Genomic DNA, 16,239 nt, shown 5'->3' on the forward strand with positions numbered 1-16,239 from the left:
CAACACCTCCACGCACAGAACAGCCCTACCCAGAAATGAGCTTTTTAACCCCCAAAGCCCCCATGCCACGTTCCCCGGCTCCCTGAAGCAGGCTGTTCCCGGCGTGTCGGCACGTCCTGCATGAAACCCAGCTCTTGGAACAAGGCAGACAAACCGCCTGTGTGCAACGTGCAGGCTGCGTGTGGTACGGCTGTACTCAGTGCCTGCCAACACCCGGCCGGAACGCGGCGGGGCGGCCGCTGCCAATGGGAGGAAAACAGCCGGGTGGGAAACTTCAAATGGAAATGGGGCTGAGGGCGTGTAACAGGACTGGGAGAGCGAGGCAGGGCTTCCCCAGCCAGAGGAATGGCTCGGGTCGGTTTGGGTGTGTGTGTGTGTGGGTATAGGAGCAGGGTGCTGAGATGAGCCGGAGTTGGTAAAATGGTTTGTAGTACCGTGCTCTGAATGCGTCATGAAACTGGGGACCTGACCGTTCCTCACCTCGTTCAGCTCCGCAGGCAAAAGCGTGGAATTGGGATGCTGAGGATGCTCTTTAGCAATAGTGAAATCAGAGTCAGCTTCTGCAAGGCAGAGGGAACACGCTTATATTCCTCAAAGTTTCTGCCTGTTGCTACCTTCGCAAGAAATTCCTTGAGCATTTGCTCAAGCTACCCTAAAACCGATTTCCTGAAATACCCCACATGCCAAACCCACCTAACACCGCCTTCAGGAGCCCGGCGTTAACCTCACCATCCATTTCACCCAATTTCCTTCCTCTCCGCAAATCGGAGGCGCCTCCCGCAGCCAGGTGAGCCCCTTCAAACCCCCATTCCCAAAGCGGCCGCCCGCCAGAAGCCCAACGGAGCCGCGGCCGCCGCGTTCCCCCCCTGCCCGCCCCGTCCCTCCCCGCCGCCCGCCCGCCTCTCCCCCCGGGGCTGCGGAGCGGAGGGAGCCGCACGGCCCCGCATGTTAATGAGGCGGCAGCACGGGCAGCGGGAGAGCATTTAAAAGGGGACGAGCGGGGGGGAACGCGGCAGAGCTCGGGCAGCAGCACCGCCCGCAGCCGCTCCTTCCCACCTCGAGGACGGGAAAGCAAGACCGAACCCCGCTGCGTGCGCTCGGGTACCTGCCGGCTCGCCATGAAGCTCCTGACGGCAGCCTTGCTTCTGCTGTTCATTGCGATGTGCTTAGCCAGTGCGGAAGGTAAGAGGATTTTTGCCTATTCTCGTTTAAAGCTCTCTCCAGGGTGCGTTTTTTTCCCCCCTCACCGTATTTTCCTCCGAAAAGGAGAGATCCCTGCGTGTCACTACAAATAATAATATTGATTCCACAGCGCGAAGCAGCCTTGCGATTTTTTGGTTTTAAAAGGTGAAAGCAATAATACAAAGTCGCATCCTGCTAGCACACCCAGCGCCCCAGCTGCACCCCGTGCCCTCGCTGTTGGGGGCACACCTCCCCTCTGGGCCCGCCCCCCCCCCCCCCAAAACGAATGGCAATTCGCACAGGGAAAACAGAGCCAAGTTTGAAGTGCACGAATCCCACTGCCTTTGCCAGGGTGCGTTTTCTGCTGAGCACAAAACCGGCGGCTAAAGAAACTCTCAGCTTTTGTCTGGCTGCGAATGCACCGCAGCATCCGTGAGAGAAAAAGGACTGAAAGTGCTCCAAACTGGGAGCGAGACACGAGCAAAATGAGAAAGGAGCTGAGAAGGGCATTTGCTTTTTCAGTTTAACGTGAATTCCTACATTTCTATTTCCTCCTGCTCAATACAATTATATCCAATCCCAGCAGGTGCGCTTCACAAAGCTCTCCTATTTACCGAGCTTCAGAACTGCTCTAAAATACATTCTTGGGGGAGCTGCTACCTGTGGCAAAGGAAACATCACTTTTTTTAAGCACAGCAGTAACACGAAATGCAGCTTTTCCCATCAGGGCTTGATGGAGCGGGCTGCAGCCTGCAGGCACACAGAGAGGGGGGGGACGTTGGGCACACAGGAGGGTGAGCAAATGCTTTTTCTTCCAGGTGTGAAGTGCAAGTGCTCGAGGAAAGGGCCGAAGATAAGATTCTCTAATGTACGGAAGCTGGAAATAAAACCGAGGTACCCATTTTGTGTGGAGGAGATGATTATGTAAGTCTCCCTTCATTTCTTTCTTTCCGTTTCACTGTCAGCTGAATTATATTGCTTTACACCATGAGATCCTTCTTTGCTCTTTGCTTTTATCATTCTCTGGCATGCCAGCTCCCGGGAAAAGTCGCTTGCTGTCTCTGATGCAATAATTGTGTAGCTCTGATCAAAAACTCTGCTATCAGTTTTTGACACTGTTGTCTGCTCAAGGGATTATATGCAAAACAGGTAACAATAAAAGGAGAATAAGCTTGAGCGAAAACAGGGGCCAATACCACGGCAAGCCACTTGCTGTAAAATCCAGAACTATTCAAAGTGTTTCTGAGCAAAGTGAGAACAAGAGCAGGATTTGCTTCTGCACAGAGTTTCATCCCAACCAGAGTCCTCAGACTTCCACAGCCCCGTGTGCTGCATGGGATCAGCCAGCACAGAACTCTTCTCTGAGCTGCGCCGCCAGCCCTGAGCGATGCTGCTGGAAGCCTCGGAACGATGCACAGCAAAGCAAGGCAGCCACAGGGGTTGACAGCATCTCTAATGGAATGATTTTCTTCCTCCCCATTTTAAATACAAGTGGTTTGAGGGGATTTTCTGCCCTGGTTTGGCTAACTTTCAATGCCCCAGGAAACCCCAGCCCACGGAGCTGGATAATGACCAAAGTAACTGAGAAGACTACAACAAGCTTGCCACCTACAACAGAGGAAAAAAGGGTCCGAGTGCAACCACACACCCCAAAATGCTACAGATCACCCTGGTGCTTGCTCCTCAACCAAAGAAAGGACCTCAGCATCCTGCTCTGCACCATAAGATCCCCAGGGCCCCATCCTGCCAGTCCCATTCTGCCCACCCTGCCTGCATGACCGTGGTAATGCCTCCAGAACTGAGCCTACCCTGCAGAGATGCTGCCCAGGGCAGAGCTTTGTGGCACAGGATTGGAAATCTGCAACAGGCTTCTCCACATTGACACCAGCATCCCTGTGAGCAGCCAAGCCAAGCTTGGCAGCCTGCAGAGGGGAGAACACCACTTGTGGAATAGATTTCATTCATGCAACTTCTCTTTTTCCATCAGGAAACTGGGAAATCCCCAGTGCCTGGGTTGCTATCCCAGCAGAGAGCTATGCAAATGCAAAGCAATGCTATTTAAGCTCACAGAGCTGCAGCAGCTGCTGGGACAGAGCTGTCCCATCACTCTCCCATGCTCCTGGAGACACCCATGGGCCAGTAACATGCTGCCATCGCTGCCTTCCCAGCCACCCTGCTGCAGCCCGAACAAGTTCAAATTAATATTCAGAGCCAAGGGATCTGGGAGTCTCTGGCCGAGGCACAGAAGAGCTGAATTCCTGCAGCCCAGTGTTTGTTGCTGTGGTGATTGTTTAAAATGAGTTGATGAAGCTGCTTTCCCCTCCTGCTTTCCTCAAAAGCTCTTGTACCCTATACAGGCGAAACATGATAGAAATGAGGTCTGGAAGATTATGAGGGGTGTGGATGCAGTTTAGGAAGGAATGCATCTTTGGCCATAGACCCCTCAGCAGAGCAGTGGTGCAGGGTAAGAGCTGAACGGAGTCCTAGCCCTGGCTAAAGCCTATCTGGATTCATGGCACACCAAGTAGGAAGCACTTTCCCTCCTCTGGAAGAAAAAGAGAGGGAGGTTTAACACTTTGTCTGAAAGCAGCTGTCCCTTTTGTGCATCTTCAAGAGGGGAACATACCTGGTGCTTAACCCAGAGCTGGAGAAGTGAATATATCAGGGATGGTGTTGGCACAAGGAACCTCAGATACAGAGATGCCACCTGAGGGAGACCTCTGAAGGTCTAAGAGACCTGCAGCATCCATCCTGCTCAGCCTGTCCCTGCAGCACACCCAGACAGATCCTTAGTCAGGAACTCTGCTTCTACAGTCTCTCTTTCTAAGCACGTACCACTAAATCCTGCCTGGCAGCATGCCTGCACCCCAAGGTGGCATTGCCCAGTGTTCCACACTGCTGTCACCCAGGGCTGTGCCCTCAGCACCAAGAACCACAGGGATGTCTCACAGACCTACATTTGGCATCTAAGCAATGCATCTCAGCCAAGAAAAACCTCTGTTGTATGGTGCACCTCTCAGATGGACAACTGAGAGGTTGTCTGCCTCCTCTTCCTTGCACTGCAGGGTCAGAGTTGTCCTTCACTCACTGCTGCTTCTCAGAGGAGCTCCTTTCCTCCTGTGACATAGCTTGGCTATTTTCTGGAAAGATCCAGTGTGCTCTGTCATAAGAGAAGCTCAAGCCAAGGTCTGGCACGGGTCAGTGCAGATGGTACAGCCAAGGAGATGGCTTCTGGATGGAGAAACTTCATGCCAACCTCAAGCTTTCTAAAACCTGCATGCTTTGTGCCTTCATTGAGCTTGGTTTTGCCACTTCCCTCATGTACTGATGCCCAGGGACTGGCTGAGATGGCAGCAGTGATCCACAGGTTGAAGCAGTGACCCCTCCCCTTCCATCCTCTGCAGCCCAGAGACTCTAGAAGGCAATCAGGTGTTCTTCTGTGTGTTGGGAAAGAGCTACCTGAGAATTATACCTTATTTTCTATGACTTCAGCTTACACCCAGTGGAGAGAAAGCACAGAAAGGAAGCAAGAATGAAGGTTCATTGAACAGAAAGAAATTGAGCCCAGTGTACAACACTGAAATGGGAAACACAGCAAGACTCTCAGCTGAACAGACAGCAATGAGCAGTGTTTCACTGCCCACAGGGGGGTTCCCACTGCAGCAGAGGGTGTGCTGGGAAAGCCCACGTGGCATTCTGGTTGTGGCAGGAGATACTCAGCTCCTTTCTGAACCAATCCATGCCAGAATCTCATTATACACACATATTTCTGGTTTTCTGCTATTCGTCTATTCATGTTTCTAATAGCATTTGACTAATCCCATTATACTATCTTGGGTAAACTGGAAACCCTTTCTTTTTTGTGGATGGTATTTACAGAAAATGAAATAAAGCCAGTAAAACAACAACAACAACAACACTGTAGGGTTTCCTCAGTCACCAAATGAACAACAACAACCAAAAAACCACTTGGTGTTGAGCCCTGAGAAGCACAAACAGCCCACACCTCCCAGAGAGCCACCCTCTGTGGAAGCAGTGCCAGAGCTCCCACATCACCTCAGCCGAGCCTCCAGGGCATCACTGAGCTCTCTGGGAAGAAACCTGGAGTGCCAGGCAGAGCTCTGCCTTGCAGCACGGCTCATCCTGGCACTGAGGGGACACCAAGGGAACACTGCTGACATGGGCACACTGATGTGCTTGCAGTCAGGGGAGGTTGGAGGCCCAGCCCTGCTGGGCTCAGCAGGCACCCACCCATGTGCAAGCGTTTAAAATATCATTGAGTAAAGAGGAAAAGAAAAATCCAGGTTTGATCTTTTTCCCTCGGATGCAACACTGTTAAGCCTAAGGGAACCGTCTCCTCCTGCAAAGACCTAAGGCTGCCCAAACGAGCCTTAATTAAGCCAGCTATTAAACTCAAAAGGAAATACTTAACAGGCAGACAGAGCAAACCCACTGATCAAAACTAACGGGTACGTCTTCATCTGTTACAACTTAGTCTGGCTCTGTGGACAACGTGCTGAAGTGCACTGATTGATAACAGCTGAAGATCTGCTCCAACATTCTTCTAACTCAGATGGCTGCCATCAAACACAGCAGAAAACCCTCCTGCTGCCCCATCGCTTCCTGGGCCAGTGCCCTGAGCAATTCGGGCAGCGCCCTGCAGGCAGAGCCGCGGGCTGGGGCTGTCTGCAGTGCCCATAACTTGCATGCTTCCTTTGCAGCGTGACCCTGTGGACGAAAGTGAGAGGTGAGCAGCAGCACTGCCTGAACCCCAAACGCCAGAACACAGTGAGGCTGCTGAAGTGGTACCGAGTATGGAAAGAGAAGGGCAGGTAAGAGAACGGGCGCACGCTGCCAGTGCTGCACCCAGCACAAGGGATGTGTTTCATTGCCAAAATTATAAGTAGAAACGGATGCTCATGATGCAATTTCTTTCCTGCCACATTTACTCCTTGCTTCTATTTTAGGATTAGGGTGTTATAACTATAAATAGTCATTATTTTCGGCTGAACTCTTTGTCAACTGATGATCTTGGCCATTCACATGCACTCACCTCCTCGTTACAGCTAAAAAGCCAAGATGAAAGGCCAAATTACTTCCATGCAATTGTAAGGAAAGCAGTCAGCAGAGCTGGGATTACTCTGCCCTACTTCACGCTACACACTTTAGCTGCAAAACTTCAAAACCCACAACTCTTAATGCCACAGGCCTTGGCCAGTTTTAACTAATGAATCATTCCCAGAGAATGTTAAGATGCACTGCTACCTTTCCCCTTACAAAGATCTATATAACCAATGGCAAGCCATCAGGTTTTGTTGGTTGCTTAGGTTTGTTTGTTGGCACAGCTCCTGCCTGCTGCTCAGGCTCCTCCACAGCCCAAACTAAGTGCAATAAGGAGATATTTCAGACACAAAGAGCCCAGTTTATTTCAGTGACTTGCTCTAAGCAAACAACTGGTCAGTGCCCTTGGGGCCAGCTGTACCAAACCCACCGAGATACACCAAAGGGAAAGGCAGGGAATATAAAGGCAAATAGCACAAATGCAGATTCCTTCTCCAGAACAGCACTGCCCCTGCTCTATGTAAGACATTTTCACCCAAAGAGCTTGAGCACGTTAGAGTTTGCAGCAAACAAGGCTGCCAGGTTTGCTCCTCAGGGTGTAAGCTGGAAAACTAACAGAGCCTGGTATTATTCCAAAGATGACATACTGTTAACTTACTATCCATTCTTATACAGATGTACAACTATGATCTACCTCATGCTTGCATATAAGAGAGGGATTCTCCAGTGGTTAATGAATACTATTGGATGTGGATTTCCCCATCTTGCATGTCCCACTCATTGCAACCAAGCACATCAATAGCTTTCCAACTTACTTAAGCAGAGGCTAACACTTTGGCTTCTGGGTTTTAATTATTTGGGAGTTGTTTCCTTCATGGTTTAAATATTTTGCTCTCTGCTTTCCTCCTGGGCAGGGTTTATGAAGAATAGGAGGCGGCGGTATGAGGAATGGAGAGGACTCCCTTGGCTGGCGTAGGACTGGGCTCTGCAGAAGATTATTTCTCTCACAGACATAAGACGAATTCTATATTACTATAAAGCACTTTTTACCAAGGGTCAGTTTTTACATTTTATAGCCGTGTGCAAAAGGCTTCCAGATTTCACAAGCATCTGTTGCACTTCAGATTTCACACCTGCCTGCATCATATCGAGGTTGGGGGAAAAACAACAACAACAACAACAACAACTCATGTTTGACATTTTAAAGAGGTTTGGTTTTGTTGTTTCCTGCCTTTTTCTTTTTTAATTGTTATTCATTCATACTTCACTATGATCGCAATTGAGCTTTATAAGCTCATTAGACAACGTTTGCAAGGTACTCTCCAGCTGCGTCCCTCACCCCTTGGCAGTGGGGAAGCCTCGGGGCTGTTGGTCATGTTGGCAGCCCCCAACGAGGCAGTGCTGGGACAGAACAGGAGCTGGGTGAGGTGCCACCAACACGTGGTGGCTGTGGTGCAGAAGCGAGGTCCCTTGGCTCATCAGCAAAGGAGTGCAAGCACCACTCGTGTACCTCTTCCTTAACAGACCTGGGGTCTTGCTGCAAGGTGAAGTGTACCACCCTCCCATCTCATTTCCCTACTCTAGAGAGCATTTCTAGGTCTTTTTTTGTTACTAAGGACTTGTTTAATTTCTTTTCCTCCTCCACCTGAAGCTCTCACACAAGGTTTGTGGCTTCAGTACTCAGACATTTTCAGCTTCAAGACTATTGTGTATGATTTCCTAGATTTGTAGCAAAAAAAGCCTTTAAAAGGCACCTTTTTATGAAAAACATGTAGGGCAAACACATAAATACCTATGTTTTAGTCACAATACAACATATTCATTATTTTGAATGTAATACTTCAATGTTAAGCAAAGCATTCCTCTTTTTAATGAAATAACAAAACTACCTTTTCATTTGTAAATATACTATAGGAAGTCTCCCTATACTATCTTTCTGTATAATGTACTGTACTGCTAAATTATCATATGCTATTTAAGTGTTTGAAATACTTAGAAGGTTGCATGCAGATTTCATATTTCTTTCTAAGACAAATGGGAAAAAGTAATAAAAATATATTTAAAAAAAAATCTGACCACTGCTCCCAGGTTTCCTTCAGGAATGCCAACCATCTCCAATCACTTCTTTCAGTGGGCAATTTTGCTGAGGGAAAAGCATTAAATCAGAGGCTGTTGTAGAGTCGGGGCAACTCAATAACAACAGGGTTAGGAGAGTTGTTCTGCTGCTGCTTAATTCCCTTTTTTGTTTTAGGATTTGGAGTTTACCTAAATACTGAGAAATCCCACTACACAAAGAATGGCTGTGCCACCTGCTTATGGTAGAGTTATGTTAAATCTATATAAACCAGCCACCCTGGGTGTATATAAAAGAATACAATACAGCTAAAAAATGCCTCAGCTAGATGGGGGAAGGCTGTAACCAAAGGGCTATGAGCCTCTTCCTGTTCTCTCCTTGCAGTTTCAGCCCTTACCCAAAGGGACAGACCTTGTACCCAACACATCTCCCACCCCTCATGGGGCTCAATGCACAACAGAGTGATATTCTCAAACCCTGAGGATCTGGAAAGAAAAGCAGCAGGCACAACAGGAGAACACGGAGGTTCTACATGTGTTAAAGCCAGCCCTGCTCTGAGCAGCCTCAGCTCCTACAGCATTATGCACACTGCCTGAGCCCAGCAAACCGTGTCATATCCAGGCAATGCCTGGCCTCAGCTCGAGGGGTTTCTCCAGTTCAGACAGCAAATAAAGCACACATGTTTATTTACTGTGCTAATATTCCTTGCAGAGACAGAGAAAGGAATGTTGACATCTCACAGCTCTATCCTGCACAAGGATGCAACAGCACCTTCCTAGTAAAATGCTTGGGGAAAACCCCAGGGTGCGTGAGAAATAAGAATAAAGCCTGCAGGGACAGCAACCACAAGGCAGCACTTCAGGATGAGCTCTTACACTGAGGGCAAACCCAAAGCCAGGGCTGTGCCAGCCATTTCCCAGCTCCCATTTTAGTGAAGGCAGCCATTCCGCCTTGAGGAGGCTCCATTTCAACACATTGACAGACTTCAAGAAACAGTTCACACCGATTTAACAGCCACCAGGCAATGAATCTTCCTGGAAAATCATCGCTGCTGTTGCACAAGGAGTGGTTGGCACCATTGGAAACACCACGCACAGCTCTGCTTGCTCAAAATGCAGCACAGTGATTCACATTCACAGGATGGTCTGCGCAAGCAAACCTTAGCCCTGGGTTCATCTGCCAGACCAAGGCCACTGGGAAAAGCCAGACACATAAAGAAACCAGGTGTGCACACTGGAAATGCCCACTGGGTCTCTTCAGACTAAGGCACCTATGCTACAATGGTCAATGTGTACATGCATGCATCTCCCCACCTAGATTTGGCAGCAACCTCAAGGTCTATGCTTCTTTTCCCAGCAGGTTGCAAGGAGGAGCCAACTTCTCTCCCCTTCCCCTATTTAGAAACCACACATTTCTCCTTCGGGACTGAAAGTGAGGCCCCACCACAGGGATGAGGACCTCTCCAGCATCCCCACCTCTCCCTGCCCTCTGCCATGGGTATCACCTGTTCAAGAGCAGTTTTACCAGCTTTTATTTAAATAATAAAAAAAAAAAGCACAAGGCTGAAGCCAGCAGCTGCAGTGAGCTGACACAGCGTGGGGGGACCTCTTCAGCAAGCACACTGCATGGGATTAGTAATGTTATACAGATCCTTTCACCACTTGCCTTTCACTTGCTCATATACGGTCCAGGCCAGCAATGGACAAAAAGTTTATTAAGCAGCAGCAGTTGGATGTTGTGTGTGGGACACCACAGTCCCACTACTGCCATGTCCCTGAGCTCCTAAATCAATTAAACATCAGGCTTGGCCCTCATGACCCACATTGGCAGAAACAGGAACAACTGAGGATAAAACCAGCACCCTGTCCAGGGTCACTGTGCCTTGACATGCTGAGCAGCCTCTGCAATCCAGCATGATTCAGCAGGCTCTGCTATGAGCCCAGGCACTTCCAGAGCATGCTCCCCATCAAAACAAAAAAAACACCAGCAACCTTTCCGCTCCCCCCCCCCCCCCCCTTCTAAAGTCAGCTTTGAAAAATGAAGCATCAGACCCAGATGTGCACAGCATCCAAAGACTTCACCGGCTGCAATTCGCTCAGCACCTCTGGCAAGAGGCTGAATGTTTGTGGCTAAGTTTGGGTTCTGGATCCAGGGGGTTGGGCAGCCTATTTCACAAGTCTCAGCCACACTGACTTCATTTCAGAATGGCTTCCAGTTTCAGCACTCTGTAACATTTCCATTGAAGCACTCACGCTGGGATTTCTGCTCATTCTGTTTGCTCCCATCTGTCAGAGGTGTGTGAACACAAATGGAATTGTGGAATTGTATGTATTTCTGAGAATCTCTCTGCAGCTTTCACTGCCCTTGCTTGCTCTGTCAAACACTGTTATTCACCAGTTCCTTCCAACCCCAGACTGCTGAGAGCTGAGTGGCCCCTGGGAGGTGCTCAGTTTGCCCAGAAAAGGTGCACCAGATATCCCTGTAACCAGAACATGGTTTAGTAGACACAGTGGTGATGTACTGACAGCTGGATTCTTCTTCTCTAATGGTCTCTTCCAACCTTAATGATTTTATTTCTCCCCTATGGTTGCCCCCTTGCCCATCATCCCAATTAGTGACACCCAACCATGCCTAAGCACCCTGCCCAGAAGGCAGTGCCACAGCAGCTCTCAATTCACAAGAAGCACCAAAACGTTTAACATCCGGCACAAAACTCTAAGTTGATTTTTGGATTCTCACCCCTGTTAGCCTGCAGGACACGAGACAAATCAGGACAGAATTCGGGGGGCGGGGAGGAGGGAAGGGGTAAACAGCAGCCCGGGTTCACCACTTTCTGTCCTGAGCCAACAGTTCCAGTTCCGGAGGAAAGCAGGGCTGAAAGGACATCTAGTGGCAACAGAAATCCTCTCAGACAGCCCTGGGATACCTACAAAGCCCCAGGGCTGCATGCAGGATAAATCAGCTCATTGCACCGCTGCTGATGGGAATGCTCTGCAAAAATAAACTTGCATTTCCTTGCCCAAGCACGGGAAGCCCCTAAAGCACAGAAAACACAGCTGTTCTGCTGTGTGCTGGATTTGGGGAACACTGCTCCAAGGACACTTATGCACTGCAAATTAGCCTGCAAATGCAGGATGTGCACGCTCAGGGCACAGTGGCCAAGAGGACGCATGGCTGCCACCATCCCTGCAGAGCCACATCCATCCCACCTCACAGGGCACTGAGGGCACCCCTTCAGCACAAGGGGTCTCTGCCCCACACAGCCACATGCCAGCCTCACCCTCCTGCTGCTGACTCCCAGCCAGCCCCAGTCCCAGCCCAGCTGATGTTCTCCAGGTGTCATGCTTGGTTCATATCCTTAGACCTGACTGCTGGACTTCCTAACAGGGACACAAAGTTAAAGATCACACATGCACACTATCATCCTGAATGCCTCAAGAAGATGACTTGCTCTCTCTTGCTGGGTATAAGCAGATCATCATCCAAACATCAAAAGAAAGCCAAGATCCCTGGAGGGAATGCTTTCCAGACGTGCAACATGCACTATCATTTATCTTATGAAGCATAAGCAACATGTTGCATTTCTGATCCTTTTGCCAACCTCTGCAAAGCACTCATCTCCCCTTTGATTTTTCTCTCATCTTTTGCCTGTTTACATTATCAGCTCTTTGGGCAGAGGGCACCCAGCCCAACAGGAGCTGCTCCAAGTAGGCATGTGAGGCCTTGGGGGAGGGATGACATGATGTGACACAGGGGGACAGGCAGCCAAGGCCTGAGCAGTCATCACATCTGGGCTTCTGTTTTACTTCCCACTAAACAAAAAGGGTTGGCAAGGTCCTTCTGGAGGAGCTTCAGATCCTCTTCTCCCCTCCCAAAGGAAAAGAAGAAAAAAAAAAAAAAAAAAAAAGGAAAACTTCTGGCATTTGCTCAAGGCTAATAATTACAGTAATTAATTATGATTTATTCCCATCATAAATCTTGGAGGAAAAAAGGGTTTGGAGGCTTGCAAGATTTGCTGGATGACAGAAGCAAAACAGCTCTAATTGCCTTTCTTTGTTGTGTGTAATTAAGGATCCAGAAGCAACTGATCCCTGCATCGTTCCACGGTTAGAGACCTGCAAGGCAAAGCAGGGTTCTGTGCAGAGCCACCAATTGCAGATCTGTTGGGTTACCAGGCACTGTGTGCTGCAGCTGAACACTCAGGGACTCCCAGAAAAAGCAGCTTAAAAGGGAAAATAAATGCTACATAGGCTTAAAAAAATAATAATAAAAAATGAGACTTTGGCAATTTTGAGCTCACTTCTAATCCCAGAAGTTTTTTTTGTCTGTGTCCCCCAGGAATTTTGCCTCCTTACTGCCCATTCATTTCCATTACCTCCATCATGACACCATTTACATTTTTCCATGGGGTTTACTTCAGCTTCCTCTCTAAGTCCTGAAGACTTAACACTGCTGCAAATACATTAGGAAAACTAATCCCACCTGGAGCTCCTTGACCCAGTAACTCCAACTGAGGCACCACCTTCTCCCCAGCAGGAACCAGTTGGCCAAACGTTGCCTCTCCAATATTCAACCTATGAGTGCTCCCTCTCCTTTTTTCTACACAGGAGCAGAAAAAGTCTGCCAGGGAAATGAAGCTCTTCACTACAGTAATCAGCACCACGTGGTGACACCTGGTCTCAAGCAACGCCACCAGCCCATAGCAGACTGATTTCCCTTCCACCCAGGCTCTGCAGAGTTAATGGAGAGCAGGAGATTATCAGGATCACCTGTGAATCAAAGGCACCTGGGACAAGAATTTTGAAGATAAAGGCTCATTGGATTTATCATGCCTGTGAAACTTCTAGCCTCATAAATAAGGGGAACGAGAATAGGATGTGCAGAGAGGAAAACACAAAATGAGCATCAGTAGTGATGAGAGAGCCAGTATCTGTCCTCCAGTGTTTTATATGGACCATGTGCTGATGTGACGGCCCCAGTCCCAACCCAAAAGCTTCTCCCAGTCCTAATGGCACCTGGGCACAACCACACCTGCCAAAAAGGCTCACTGCTTAAAGCCTTGATTACTTTTGTACAAACTGACAACCAGAGCTGTAGAGCAAGCTCAGGGGCACAGAGTTGAAACACAAATTGAAAGCTGTTGCTTTCCCATAGGAAAACATTTGTCCTGTTTTACCAGAAGCACAGCCTGTATCACGATGACCCAAAGAGCTGACCAAACGCTAACTGCTCTGCTTTAAAGGCAATTACAGCATTACAGTCTACAGGAGAGAAGAGCTGGGTGTACAGCCCCAGGGGCTGGACAGGACCTTGAGCCCTGTAGCAACTTGCTGTAGTGACTCATCATTCATAAATAAGATGTACAGCTGATAATGCTTTTTTTTTTTCTTCCCATCTGCCTTCCACCTTATCTTTTTTTTTTCTTTTGGATAATCCTTCGTAGAATTCATTACATGCAACAATTCACTACAGGCAACAACAAGAACTTGGCTGAACCACACAGTAGATATCAAAGGGAAAATTTTAAAACGCTCATAAAGTATCAGCAGTCATAAAACCTTCAACTTGTCGCATTTCGAAAAAAAACTTAAAGGATTTTCCACCTTACCTGAAACAGCGGGGCTTTCGCCAGATCCACGGCGCGCAGAGCAGGGCTGCAGGAGGAGCGGCTGCTGGGTAGAGACTGACACCGTGTGGCTGTTTCTGGCCCTTACAAATCGGGAAGGTCGGGCTCTGCCCCTTTTCTAGGGGAGGTTGTGGGAGGGGTGCATAAATTAAGAGCTGAACTCTCAGCACCGGGTGTGCAACACGTGCGGTTGGGTTGGGTTGGGTTGGGTTGGGTTGGGTTGGGTTGGGTTGGGTTGGGTTGATAGATAGATAGGTAGATAGATAGATAGATAGATAGATAGATGGATAGATAGATAGATAGATAGATAGATAGATAGCAGGTTAACAAGGTTAAATAACATTAAATTATTTTTTTTTTTTAATCACACATCACTTATTTACTTATTTTTAACTAAAAACACCTCTCTGGAATGGGGCCCGTTTGCATACATGTTTAAAGCCCTACTACAAGTAACAAATAAATAAGTACATAAATAAAGTGATCTTGTGAATTATGTTTCCCTGCGATCTTGCAGTCTGGCTCCCTTCCTCGGTTTGCACAGCAGGGTGAGAGGTTCAGAGCCTTTCCTAGTTCTGACAGCTGCTTTGGAGGAGTTTGGCTGCACTGACTCCGAAGAAATTATCTCTAATTCCCAGCAGAATAAGTGGAAATAAGATCAAGTCCAGCAGTGCATTAAATCTGCTCTGAAAGAAGAATCAATCCTGCGGGCTTACATCCAAGAGGGTTAAAACCGAGGGAAGTCTACAGTCTCCAGAAGTACATTCACGTAACAATTAGCAATTGTACTTATTTTGCAATTTTCTGTGAGCATAGAATTTATTGCAATTTAATACACACTTTCATTGTAAAAGAACACAGCATCCCTGCAGCAGAGGCTCAACGGAAATACATCAGCCAAGCTCGTCTCCCCTCATTAGCCAAGGGCTGTGCAAGTGCATGCAGCCCCTGGAAGAAAAACTCACCTGAGACATTTCCTTTCCCTTGACCATATTCCTACACCATCTTTCTAACTCCTCACTGTTGTAATTAAACATGAAGGGGCTTTTTTTGTTTTGTTCTGGGATTTTTTAATTATTATTTTATTTTAATATATACCCGGAATTGTTATTAGTGAAAGAAATCCAGCTGTACAGTGATGGAGAGCAGCACTGAGCCCCCCCAGCTCTCTGCAGCTCCTCACCCTGACAGTGGGAGGATTCGAGCAAGAGCTGAGGACGGTTAAAACTGTATTTTTGTCCCTGAAGAATGGGGACATAAAAAGATACACAGCATATCTAGTGCTAAGGTAATGGACTGCAAAGCAATCCAGTTAAATGGGTAGCCACAGGCCATTTAAGTCAGTGCAAAGCACTTCTTCAAATTCCAGAAAGCAGAGCAACCCTACAGGTTATTTAACATTTGCTTTTGGCTAGGATGAATTAATTGTATTTATTTTTATAAGCAATAAGGCATTCTTTGAGTGTAGTGTACACATGTTCACTCACGTGCCTGTGTGTGGATGCACACGCATGGGGCTGCTCCCCAGCCTGGCCCTGGGAGGAAGCAGGCAGTGCTTTGGCGAGTGCAGCCCTTGTACAGACAATGCCAGGGAAGGGATTATACCAGGGATTAACATCTTAAACCCCCTCACCAGACCTTCCGACCCGAAGATCCTCTGGCCAGCAATCGTCCCACTGTCTCTGGGACTGTTACATCCCAGATTCAAACCTGAGTTCCAGGTGAAGTGGATGAGAGCTGCCTCATCCCCTCCCCCCTCCCCCCCCATCCCAAATCCTCAGCTTTGGGGTTTTCTCCTTTTCTTTCAGCCATTCTCTCTGTTTCTCCTGCCGTGACCCCACGAGTGCTTTTCTTGTTGCCTGCCTTCTCCTAATTCCGGGTAATTTATCCCGTATTAAAATTCCCTTAAGGAAGAAAGACCCAGAACCCAACACCTGCTATGCAAATGGCAGCAAATCCCCAGCCCCACAGCGGGCAGCGCGGACCCGTGGCTGCTGGTGGTCCCAGAGCTCCCTGCCAGCCCTGCAAACCCAGCCCAGAACTGGGGGGCCTGAAACACCCCCAAGAGCTCAAGTGTTCATGCATCAAATTATTGCTTGTTACATTGTTATATATAAAAACTGTTATATTGCTTGAGGTCTTCACCAATATCTTTGATGTAATAGAAAAGGGGAGAGGAGAGGAGAGGAGAGGAGAGGAGAGGAGAGGAGAGGAGAGGAGAGGAGAGGAGAGGAGAGGAGAGGAGGAAAGAAATAGGAAGGAAGGAAGGAAGGAAGGAAGGAAGGAAGGAAGGAAG

The 16,239-nt window shown here is 48.3% G+C and overlaps 1 protein-coding gene across 1 annotated transcript; it reads left to right on the forward strand.

The window, feature by feature from the left end:
* Window positions 1-1,005: 1,005 nt before the first annotated feature.
* Window positions 1,006-8,307, forward strand: CXCL14 (C-X-C motif chemokine ligand 14). The gene is made up of 4 exons (XM_042826689.1): window positions 1,006-1,182; window positions 2,001-2,106; window positions 5,904-6,014; window positions 7,158-8,307. Exons 1-4 carry the CDS (start codon window positions 1,119-1,121, stop codon window positions 7,171-7,173), a joined length of 297 nt encoding a protein of 98 aa, XP_042682623.1. The 5' UTR covers window positions 1,006-1,118; the 3' UTR covers window positions 7,174-8,307.
* The last annotated feature ends 7,932 nt before the right edge of the window (window positions 8,308-16,239 follow it).

Source organism: Centrocercus urophasianus, unplaced genomic scaffold (assembly GCF_019232065.1).
Source record: "Centrocercus urophasianus isolate 14NV4802_14NV808 unplaced genomic scaffold, USGS_Curo_1.0 seq_26, whole genome shotgun sequence".
In the NCBI taxonomy this organism is placed as follows: Eukaryota; Metazoa; Chordata; class Aves; order Galliformes; family Phasianidae; genus Centrocercus; species Centrocercus urophasianus.

Excerpts from the sequence above, each read along its gene's own strand:
- CXCL14 (XM_042826689.1), top strand. The coding sequence starts at position 1,119 with ATGAAGCTCCTGACGGCAGCCTTGCTTCTGCTGTTCATTGCGATGTGC. Across the intron at positions 1,183-2,000 it reads GTGCTTAGCCAGTGCGGAAG|GTGTGAAGTGCAAGTGCTCG; the intron begins GTAAGAGGATTT and ends TTTTTCTTCCAG. Across the intron at positions 2,107-5,903 it reads TGTGTGGAGGAGATGATTAT|CGTGACCCTGTGGACGAAAG; the intron begins GTAAGTCTCCCT and ends CTTCCTTTGCAG.